The sequence below is a fragment of the Juglans microcarpa x Juglans regia genome, chromosome 6D, assembly GCF_004785595.1.
Source record: "Juglans microcarpa x Juglans regia isolate MS1-56 chromosome 6D, Jm3101_v1.0, whole genome shotgun sequence".
NCBI classification, from domain to species: Eukaryota; Viridiplantae; Streptophyta; class Magnoliopsida; order Fagales; family Juglandaceae; genus Juglans; species Juglans microcarpa x Juglans regia.
This window is the reverse complement of record NC_054604.1, coordinates 30,775,254-30,787,296: the sequence shown is the minus strand read 5'-3', so window position 1 is coordinate 30,787,296 and position 12,043 is coordinate 30,775,254. Positions and strand designations below refer to the sequence as shown.

The 12,043-nt window shown below is 38.5% G+C and overlaps 1 protein-coding gene and 1 long non-coding RNA gene across 2 annotated transcripts; one reads left to right on the top strand and one right to left on the bottom strand.

Moving 5' to 3' along the window:
* Nucleotides 1-472: 472 nt before the first annotated feature.
* Nucleotides 473-3,812, bottom strand: LOC121235062. Its single transcript, XM_041131278.1, has 3 exons — nucleotides 2,575-3,812; nucleotides 1,032-1,571; nucleotides 473-833 (listed from the first exon to the last, which is right to left on the bottom strand). Exons 1-3 carry the CDS (start codon nucleotides 3,505-3,507, stop codon nucleotides 732-734), a joined length of 1,575 nt encoding a protein of 524 aa, XP_040987212.1. The 5' UTR covers nucleotides 3,508-3,812; the 3' UTR covers nucleotides 473-731.
* On the top strand, nucleotides 1,534-1,987 carry LOC121235063. Its single transcript, XR_005934500.1, has 2 exons — nucleotides 1,534-1,669; nucleotides 1,900-1,987. It is a non-coding gene; the product is annotated as an uncharacterized LOC121235063 (long non-coding RNA).
* Nucleotides 3,813-12,043: the final 8,231 nt, after the last annotated feature.

Genomic DNA, 12,043 nt, shown 5'->3' with positions numbered 1-12,043 from the left:
TAGACGTAGCAATTCTCCAAATTTTAACACTTATCTTTTCTTTTCTTTTTCTCTCTCTCTCTTTTTTTTTTTTTTTTTTTTTTTTTTGTCGTTTGGGTATAGTCAAGTCCGGGGACCAGAAATAGAAAATCTAACCCTCATTTTGGATGCCCTAGAACCAGAGACCCAGAGTCCCAGAACCCTGGAAATCCTATGAGATAAAGAAAGGCTTTTTATGCACTTTGAATCCACTTTCCTGTATTCCATTCCGGCAAATAACAAAACAAAAGGTTGTGCCAAAGTATTTAAGATTGTTTTGACCTAACATTGTTTGCATTTAAACTAGCCAGAGCCATCGTTCGAACTCGAGATAGAAGGTTAGAAGTAGGGCTTTGTTTGTTTGAATAATAAATCGCAGAGAGTTCTAAAATGCCAACCTACTCGAAATGTTGCTTTGCGAAGAGATTATACTCTCTCAATTTGGTATCAAACAAGCACAACAACAGAAAGTGAAACTTTGTATTACATCAACTACAACTTTCGTATAATAACATGTTCCTTTTTCTCTGATGATTTCTTGACTGCTTGTCAGCAACCTCAGGGAGAGACTTGCAAAATTTGGAACGTGGAGAACAATTGAAGTAATAGAATTGAGAATTGGAAAGAGAGAGAGAGAGACAGAGAGAGAGAAAAGAATGAGGACTAACACGAAGAAGAGAAGAAGCTCACATCCAAAAATTGAATAATTATGGCTATATTTCACTGATCTCATCTTCACTACATACACCCACATCTATCACCATGGTTCCTTTCTTCTTCGAGTTCATGATTCGGCAACAGTTTCTCCGTGGGGACTGCCGAAAAGCAAACGAAACCAACGTTAGGAAGTTAGTAGCACCACAGTCATAATTTACCACAAGTGAATTTCATCAGTTTTCTATTTTTGACTTTAGAAGCTCCATGTGGAAACCAAGAGGCAGTATGGATAATTAGACCCATTGGTGTCAGTCCTAAAACAAAAGAAGCACATAGAGATCGAAGAAACTACTTACTCTATCCCATAGATGTGGGTCAAGCTTCTTGTAAACCTCCACTCTGTCAAGACTCGCAGGATCAGCCATTTTCCACTTGCATGCAGGGTGAGAGACATGATGCCGAACATATTCACTCATTGTCTGGTTCATTGAACTCAATCTTGCCTTCGACATGTAAAATACAAAAGGCTTTTGGCAGGGGTTTCGGCTAACCGGCCGTGTGTTGAATGCATATGCGGTGTAATCTGCCTTTCTGTACCAATTCAAGAATGTCCTCGAAGGCATTTCTATCTCACGGGGTGAAAAGACTCCACGAAATATTTGAACAGCAAATCCCCATGAGACAGAAATAGTCCACCTTTTGGATTTGTCATAACAAATTGATTGTTGCATGAGCCCTGCTGAGTCCAACTTCATAGGTACAGTAAGCTGCTGGAGGGCTTGAACGCGAGTCACATTGGGGAAGATGGGTTCAACCACATCAAGGTGATGCAATGACACCAAGGGTGCCACCGGATGAGCGGCAAGAAGTCCGAACAAGTTCCCATACACATCGTACTGATTGTCATTGACCAGAAACAAAAGCAGACATTGTTAGAATCAACATTGTTGATCTTTCCGAATGATACATTACGAAGGTTTAATGGAATCTCTAGGTAAAATCCACCCATCAGTTACTATTCACTATTCCATACCCCACAACTTATAAAAAACAGTCACATCTTATGAAAAAAACAACTATAAATGCGGAGTGTGAAAATAAATAGTGACTAATGTATAGAATTCATCGTGCTAATGCTGTCTACAAGTCTACCTGTAAATGCCAATACTGTACATATGCCATACTTTCTTCGGTGAAGGGACAGGTATAAGAGGAGCGTTTAAGGGATGGCAAACTCGCACCCATTGTAATAGTTTTCATCAATTATAAAAGCCAAAAAAAGGGTATTTGAAGAAGTGGTTTATGTCAATTGCAAACAAAAAAAAAAAAAAAAGTGGTTTATGTTAACTTTCCCAGTTCTACCTATGAAAAAACTTTCCTTTTTCTGTCTGTGTATACAGCGTTCAACAGTAGGAATGTGACCTCAAACCAACCAACAAAATGCTCGTGGGTGCAGCATTTCAACGGGGACGAAACTAGGTCCAACGCCCTTTGCACGTAGGTCCCAACATCCACCGATTAGCCTAGGTACGGACAGCACTGAGCTAACGTTTTCCGCTATTGCTAGACAGCTCCGAGATGCTGGCCCGCTTGATGTTAGACCCCACGGGCTCCTATGCACCGATCCTATGCCCTTGAAAACGCGAATGTACACAATCCCAGGCCAATCAAACTCTAGCCAGAATTTTCCCGATACCAATATATCGGAAATTCCTAACCCCCAAAAGTAAAATCCTAGTTCCAGAATCCAACGAAGGGTCCCCGATATTGTACAAATTCATATTATATAATATCGGCCGATATATCGACCATAAGAGGAAGATTCTGGCTTTCGTGGCTGGAAAAGAACAAACACACGCTACCGACAAGTAAATAACAAAAAAAGTCCGAGTAACAGACCTGGTGAAAACCGAGTTCTTTGGTGAGTGGAACACCGAGTTCAGCCATGCAAGCCTGCATTCGGTCATCGGAGCCATAGAGCTTCGGGTATCTCTGTATACATCGGTCTTGCATTTTAGCGAGCGCCTTGGCTAATGGATAGCTGATCGCGAAGCCTCCGCCGCCGTATGCCATCCCATACGAAAAGTATATGTTCTGCAAGTGGCTCTCTGACAAGCTTCCGATGTAGTAGAACTGGTTGTGGTCGTATTTTCTCAAGACCCGAACCAGATTCTCGGTCACGAACACGGTGTCGTCGTCGCCCATCACGAACCAGTGCACGTCCTCCAGTCCGAGACGGAGCGTCTCGGACACGATCCGCGAGATCCGAATAGCGGACCGGTGGCCCTGCCGGTTCTTGTAGGGAAACCGAGACGTGTTCCCGGAGATATTCACCGGCGGGAGGTCTTCCTCGTCGCCGTCGTCGGTCTTCACCGGGTGGTCCAGCCACACTACGCCTCTCATTTCCTGGGGCCTGAACCAAAGCTTGATGTAGTTCTTCCTTTTCTCCCAGAGCTTGGCCGAGGCCGCGATGCCAAAAACTACGTTCCTCAGCTCCGTCGGGTGGGTTTCTCGGGAGTCGGACCGCAGAGACTTGAACACCAAGTGATCCCGAATCGAGTGTGATGATGAGGTGGCTGTGATATTCGTTTTAGAAGAAGTAGAGGAAGAGAGTCGGTGGCGGGACTTGGGGAAAGGCTCTTCATCGCAGGGGCGTGAGGTGGAGACGAGCTTCAGTGTGTAGACGATGTAGGTGAGGGAAACAAAGAGGATGAGCCAGACCAGGAGCTTGGGCAAGGCCCGGGAATGATGACCCGACCCGGAAATGGGGGTCGATGGGCTTCTCATCTGTTCCCAAATCAATTTCTCTGAATCCTTGTGCGCCCCTTTCATTCTCCCAATTCTCTTTCCAGATTTCCGGGTTTTCTAAACCTAAATGCAGACAAAGATCACAGCTATAACAACAACAACAACAACAACAAAAGGTGTTAGATGCTGGAGCAACCCCCAGATCTCTCTAAGAATTAGTATTCCAATAGAACTCAAACGCTATCACTTCCGAAAAAATGAAAATCAGTGGAGAATAAGAAAGACCCAGAAAGAGATGATGGGAATGGAGTGAGAAAGAAGAAGAAGAAAGAAGAACAGCAGAGGAGCCGGATTGCAGCTCTGCTATTGCATTATAGGCATTATAGCTATAAATAACAAATATCAAAATATAATATTTTTAGATGATAAAATATTAATATTTATAATGTCAGTAAAAACTTTTCAAAGTACTAGTACGTAAACAAGTAATTTTATTTAAAAATAATAATTAAACCTGAAATAATATATAATCTTATTCTACAAATTTCGCACACTTCCTATTTTTTTAAAAATAAGTAAATATCATAATTATATGAAAAAAAAAATTTATAGTGGAAGTCCGCATAACTTTCATATCTTAAAATTATATATAATATTATTCTAATTAAATATACTATTATCAATACAATTTAATTAATTCCACAAGTGACCGAAATGTAAAATTATTTAACATAGATCACTTTTATAAATATCATTAGATTGATAAAATATAAAATTTAGGATTTAAAAGAGTAAGATTGCAGTTTGTATTTTAGCAGCTTGTATTAGCGTGTGTAAAGGAGTGTTTTGGGTTTGTTTTCAGAGATGAGATGAGATAAGATGAGATTAAAGTTAAAAAATTGAATAAAATTGTTAGAATATATTTTTTAATATTATTTTTATTTTGAGATTTGAAAAAGTTGAATTGTTTATTTTATTTTGTGTGGGGATTTGAGAAAGTTGTAATGATGAAGTGGGATGAGATGAGATGTTTCTTAAAAACAAACGAGGCCTTAGTCGCAATATATATTTGATGAGAGAATTCTATATATATATTTGATGAGAGAATTCTATACATCAGTTATTAGATATTTTCACTCTATATTTATAATTTTTATAGGATATATAAGTATTTTTTTATATAATGTGAAGTGTAGAATAATAAATAATAATTAATGAAAAGAATTTTTCATTTGATGATTGATACGTGAAGAGTGAATGAGTGATATATGCACGATCTCTATATGATTTTGGGTCCCCCGTGAAAAAAAGCTCCGATAATTTGTGGAAAGAAGATGGCCCCATAAGAAACCAATTTTCCATGTATCCACCGGCCTGCCTGCAGTCCATCACGGTGATCTCACTTCCGTTACCCGGACCGACGAACTCTCGTGAGTGTGACAATGACACTCCTTTTTTTTTTTCCTCAACAATTCTCTTCGTCTTAATTTTTCACAATATTTTAAATAAATTATTTTTAGCAATTACTTAAATTAAAATTATTTAGAAATTAATATAATTAAAAGAATAATTATTAAAATAGTCTTTTAAAAGTATGGACAATTAATATTTTTATCTTATCCTAATATGATATGTTATTAGATTTAGTTATTATACAACTACCACGAGAATACAATATCATCCATATTTTGAAAGTATTTAATAAATATATATATTTTAAATTTATTAGAAAGTATCACTTCAATAACTACATCTATATATAATTTTGTACAATTCCATTCCACATGCATACTACCATTTCTAAAATATAATTTAAACGAATCATAACTTTTTAAAGTGTTTATTTAAATTTTAAAATACAAGGCAATATAGATAAACACCTATAATGTTTAATTTATTTTAATATAGTACTAGACATGTAAAATGGATCTTATTTCCCAACTTATAATTGGTTTAATCGGTTTGATAGAAATTTCTAAATTGGTTGAATGGCCTAGCTTGAGCATGCAATACTCAAACAATTATATAAATATTTTGGTTTTTTTTTTTCTTTAAAATCTCGAGCCCCTTTTAGGAACAAGTAAAATCGATCGGTGCCCGCACGTCACATAACACACGACAATAAAGTTCAATATAGATTTGAAAATTGATTTAATATATATATATATATATATATACACACTTATATATAGAATTGAAAATGATATTGAAAGCTATGGACTATGGAGCATTTGAATTCAAACATTTTGCAAGGATCGACCAACAACTCTTTTAAACAAAGTCAGCGGTACTATATATATAATATGGAAAATAATTTATACACAATATTTTTTATAATACCTTACACAACATAATTATATTTTAAATAAGAGATATTTTTATAAAATATCATAAAAAAGTAATATTATTTTACAAAAATGCATTCATTTTATAATATTGTTATGTAATATATTGTATAATGTGTTGTGTGTATATCATTACTCATATAATATATATATATATATGATCAGTAATGTTCTAATATTTTTTAATTATCTTTACGCGTACGTGTGCATGTGTGTGTTTTATTCATAGTATAAGACTCCACTTGTTAGAGTCTTTATACAGAGATAACACACCACAAGAAGAGGTCTAAGAAATCTATGCTCATCTTTTATCTGTCCTTTTCGTGGACCAACTCAACACTATTATTAATTTTTACTAATAAATTTTACCCCTTCGGTAATGATGGTTGATGGATGTTGTAACGCTGACTTTTTTCTATTTGTAATAATAAAGGGTAGAAAAGTGAAATGAAAGGGAAAAATAAAAACAAAAAAAAGAATGGAATCTTATTTTATTAAAGTTAAAAAATTAAATAAAAAATTATTAGAATATAATTTTTTAATATTAATTTTATTTTAAAATTTAAAAAAATTAAATTATTTATTTTATTTTATATAAAAATTTAAAAAAATTATAATAATAAGATAAAATGAATTTTGATGAATTGTAAAAACAAACCAAGCCTAAATGGTACTACCATCTACCATGTTTTGTGGAATTTATCCGGTAGGAATTTCAATAATTTTACAGCTTGATTGAATATTTTGTAATTCATGATATATATTGATAACTGAAAGAAGACATGACCAAATATTAAAAATAAAATAAAAACAAAACGACGGTAGGAAAAGAAACTTTGCTGACAAAAATCTCATGCCTTCTTAAAAGAAAAGGAAGCTTATATATCTATTTCTTTAATGAATTAAAAACACTATATGCAACCGAGATGAGAAACCAAGGAGAAACCGTTGTCCATGTGAAAAATGAAACGGTGCCGTTTCTTATTTTTCTTCCCTTCGTTTTCAACCCCCAAACTCATCTCCCTCTATTCGCTTTAAATAAAACCAAGAGTAAAAATAGAAAGTCGGAAGCTTCAATTCCATTTTATCAAGATTTTATTGGGGATTTTGCCTAGGAGCTACACGAAACACGGATGGGTTTTCAAGAAATCTCGGAATACATTGAAAAAGAACAAGATTCAAACCCAAACTAAATGCATTCAAGTCTTTTGAAAGATAAAAAGAGTTACAAAAGTTACTGCAATACGAACCTGTAAACGACAATGATCTAGAGGCTGAGTCTAAAAATGGGTTCGGTGGGAAAAAAATATAGGGAAGACAGAGACTAAGATTTTGAGGTTGGTAAAAAAGAAGAAGTAACGGCTGTGGTGTGAAACTCTGGATGTTGACTTCTGGGCTTGAAAGTAGCAGATGTGCTTGTAAGAAGGAAAGAAAAAGCTTTTAACAATGAGAGGGAGGGAAGGAGAGAGAGAGGGGCAGGATATGCAGTAGAGGTGTGCAAAATTTCGAGAATTCTGACTCCGTCCGACCTCCGCTCCGACGCCGACTCCGAAGGAGTCGGAGTTGTAGGAATTCGGAGTCGGAGCTCCATGTAGCTCCGACTCCGACTCCGAATTTTTTTTTAAACCCAGCTGTAAAACGACGTCGTTTTACAACTGGGTTTAAAAAAAAATTATTGAACGACACCGTTCCACTTAATATGGAACGGCGTCGTTTCATATGTCTTCCTAAGGAAGCCTCATGGCTCATACGTTCATGTTCCCCCCATTCTTCTTCCTTCTCCAGTTCTTCTTCTTCTTCCTTCTCCATTCTCTCTCGCGTCTCCCGTCCCAGTGACTGAACCATCCCTTCTCTCTCGTGTCTTCCGTCCTACTGCCAGCGTACCGCCGTTCGTCGTTGCTCCTCCGTGCCGCCGTTCCTCGTTGCTCCTCTATTCAGCTTCCACCTACGGTGAGCCCTAAATTTATGAGCCCTAAATTTAATTCAAGCACGTCTCTTATGAATTGGAGCCAGCAGTTGTGATTCTTGTGAATTGGTTGTATTGAATATTCAATATAGTCCCAACACGGCGCTCAAAACCCTGAATTTTACATTGTATTGAAGACTTGCGCTCGAGCGAGGTGTCGAGCGCAAGTTGAGTGCATGTTGTATTGAACATTGGCTCGAGCGCCACGTCGAGCGCATTTCGAGCGAACCTCTCTGGATGGGTTCTGCTCGACGTGGCGCTCGAGCGCATTTCGAGCGAACCTCTCTGGATGGGTTCTGCTCGAGCGCCACGTCGAGCGCAGTTCGAGCGAACTTCTCTGGATGGATTCTGCTCGAGCGCCATGTCGAGCGCACGTCGAGCGAACCTCTCTGGATGGGTTCTGCTCGAGCGCCACGTCGAGCGCATTTCAAGCGAACCTCTCTGGATGGGTTCTGCTCGAGCGCCACGTCAAGCGCATTTCGAGCGAACCTCTCTGGATGGGTTCTGCTCGAGCGCCACGTCAAGCGCATTTCGAGCGAACCTCTCTGGATGGATTCTGCTCGAGCGCCATGTCGAGCGCACGTCGAGCGAACCTCTCTGGATGGATTCTGCTCGAGCGCCATGTCGAGCGCATTTCGAGCGAACCTCTCTGGATGGATTCTGCTCGAGCGCCATGTCGAGCGCACGTCGAGCGAACCTCTCTGGATGGATTCTGCTCGAGCGCCATGTCGAGCGCATTTCGAGCGAACCTCTCTGGATGGGTTTTGCTCGAGTGTCACGTCGAGCGCACGTCGAGCGAACCTCTCTGGATGGGTTCCGCTCGAGCGAACATCGAGCGCACGTCGAGCGAACCTCTCTGGATGGGTTCCGCTGAGTCGAGCGCAAGTCAACCGAACCTCGATGTAATAATACATCGATACAATAATATATTATGATACAATAATACATGTCCTATTGTATAATACAATAGCCTAGTTTATTTTTAAACTAATTTTTTACTTCTAATTTAATTTTTTCAGCTTCATTGATTGTGATATGGATCTTAGACATAGTGGAGATGATCGTCCACAAAGGAATGTGGCGGATGCCAATGCTACAACTCCTACACCGGTGGGTACTTCCACCCCTAGAGCCACATCTAGGGCAGCTACATCTAGAGCAGCTACATCTAGAGCAGCTACATCTTGTGCGAGTAGTCGACTCCCACTCCCAATTGATATAAAGGATGAGGATATGTTCAACGAAGAGGAGGAGATGCCCATTGAGCAAGATCAACCACCACGACCTTCTAAAAAGAGGTCGTGGACATGGGAGCATTTCACCAAAATTCCTGGTAAAATTGCGAACCCAGTAGCAAGATGTCATTACTGTGGATCACTTTGTGGATGCCATTCGAAGAAGCAAGGTACCAGTGTGTTAATAGCATATCTAAATGGTTGTCAACGATATAAGATAGCGAAGGGATTGCAAGCCACTGATCAGACCAACCTCAGTTACCAAACTTCTACAGCCACTGATGGTACACAGACTAAGAAATTGGTCATCCCTCAATACAGTGAGAAGATGTTGAGGGACATGCTTGCAGAGATGATAATTACTGATGAGATGCCATTTACCACAGTCGAGAAAAGAGGCTTTCGAAAGTTTCTAAATTTTGTTGAGCCACGATTTCCCATTCCATCACGGTATACAGTGATGCGAGATTGTATGAAGAGGCATGCGAAGGACAAGGAGGAGATGAGGAATATGTTTATTACCACTAGCCAGAGAGTGTCTTTTACGACTGACACATGGACTTCCATACAGAACGTCTGCTACATGTGTATCACAGCACACTACATTGACAGTGAGTGGATTTTGCATAAAAAAATTATTGGTTTTAAAGAAATTGTGGATCATAAAGGTGCATCCATTGGGGCGAAGATGGATGATTGTTTAAAGGACTGGAGAATTCGAAAAGTGCTGTGTATTATAGTTGACAATGCCAGTGCGAATGAAACAGCAATTGATTGGTTTAAGCGGAACACGACGGTGAGAGATGATGTCATTCGGGCTCACGAGTTTATTCACTTTCGATGTTGTGCTCATATCATTAACCTCATAGTTGTTGAGGGATTAAAAGAGGTTCATGATTCCATAACCCGAGTCCGCAACATTGTACGATATGTGAGGGGTTCCCCTCAAAGGCTTGCCAAGTTTAAGGCAATAGCAGAAGATCTGAAGATTGAATGTTCTAGTATGTTGTGCTTGGACGTTCCGACTCGATGGAATTCTACATACATGATGTTAGATGTGGCACAGAAGTACCAAAAAGCATTCGAGCGGATGAAGGTCGAGGATGGGGGCCTGATGTATGCTTTGTTGGAGCCAGTAGGACAGGGGCTCGGTGCGCCGGACGCACATGATTGGACCAGTGTGAGTTATTTTGTTGAATTTTTAAGAACTTTTTATGAGATAACCATGCGGCTATCTGGATCCAAATATACGACTGCGAACTCATTTTTCAACGAGCTCTCAGAGCTTCACTTCCAGTTGGAAAATAGTTGTACTGACTCTACTGGATTGTTATCTGCTATGGCTACGAGGATGAAGATCAAATATGATAAATATTGGGGGAATATTGAGAAGATAAATAGATTGCTATTTGTGGCTGTGATCCTTGACCCCCGAGTTAAGTTGGCCGTTTTAGAATTTTGGGTAAATTCCGTCCTCGGGGCAGTGAAGGCTGCAGAGTTTATTAAATTGCTAAAAAGTGATGTTGATGACTTATATCATCACTACAGTACTAGTGCTCAGCCTTCATCCGCAGTTGGTAGCTCCTCACATTCGAGGCCGACAGGATTGACAGTTTCCTCAGGTGATACTGACCCATCTGTAGGGGTTAGAGGCAATCGTATTATACAGGAGTATCATCAACTCATGTCAACAAGGAATATTATGCATTGTATATATGAGGTTGAACGATATTTTATGGAAGCTGTCGAGGCACCTAGTGATGTATTTCAGTTATTAACTTGGTGGAAAGTTAATTCCACCAAGTATCCAGTCATTTCCCGTATGGCCCGAGATGTGCTAGCTATTCCTGTCACTACAGTTGCCTCAGAGTCGGCATTTAGCACTGGAGGTTGCGTGTTGGATGCTTATCGGAGTTCATTGTCACCGTCAACCGTGGAGGCCCTCATTTGCACACAGAATTGGATAAGTGAAACGCCTATTGGACTAGATACCGTTGGCGTTGATGCCGAGAGCTATAGGCTTGAATCGGGTAAGTTTATATGCTTTTAAATGATGATTTAATTATTTTTAATGTTTCTAACTTCTAATTTTTATGATTTTATAGATCTAATTGTGAACCCTAACATAATTACCGATGATTGAGAGTCTGGAACGGACGCTACTTGAGAGTTGGGATGGAGTTGGAAGAACCTCCTTTCTTGGTAAGAATCAAATTATTCTTTTACCGTATTCAATTTTTTATTATCAATTTTTTTTCATCTATTGATTGCTACTTTCTATCTTCATTTCAGGCATGACCAATGGAACAAAAATTATTTGATTGAAATCCGTGTTTAATCGAATTGTAGTTATATTTCAAATTATAGTCATATTGTTATTACGTTAATAATGAGACTGTTATAACTTATAGCTACATCATACATGTTATTTACTTTTTAAACTATTTATATAGTTATATTTATGTAGTCATATCCCGAGCAAAGATGTGAGATAAGTACTCTTTATTCTATAATTTCTATTAGTACTTATTCATTCTCTCTCAAACGTTTAGAATTTATTATCCAACTGAAATTAATCGAATTATAGAAATTCGTACCATCATTCTTTTTTATAAAATTTTAAATTTATGTAATTTTCAACTCATGAGTCATGAGCACTTTTAATGCTAAATTTCAGGCGGACATAAAACAAATTAAAGATATAATCAAAATTCAGTAACAAAATCAGAACGAATATTTAAATTATTGAAAACTCTTGAATAAACCAAATATTTGTAGATCGTTTCACTTTTTAAAAAAATATATATGTTGCTCACTATCTGAAACGAAATTGAACAATAAAATTTAAATAATAATAAAAAAAAAACAAAATTTTGTGAGGAGTTCGGAAATTTTGTTCAGAGTCGGAGCTCCGACCTCCGTTCGGAGTTCCGATCGGAGTTCGGGCTCCAACCTCCGATCGGAATCGGACTCCGACTACCTTCGGAGTCGGAGTCGGAGGGAAAACCCGACTCCGACTTGAGTCGGAGTCGGAGGTCGGAAATGACAACTCCGACTCCGTCAGAGTCGGAGCC

Coding starts and splice junctions, on each gene's coding strand:
- LOC121235062 (XM_041131278.1), bottom strand. CDS start 3,507: ATGAAAGGGGCGCACAAGGATTCAGAGAAATTGATTTGGGAACAGATG. Junction 1,572..2,574: donor AAGAACTCGGTTTTCACCAG/GTCTGTTACTCG, acceptor AATGACAATCAG/TACGATGTGTATGGGAACTT. Junction 834..1,031: donor ACCCACATCTATGGGATAGA/GTAAGTAGTTTC, acceptor GCTTTTCGGCAG/TCCCCACGGAGAAACTGTTG.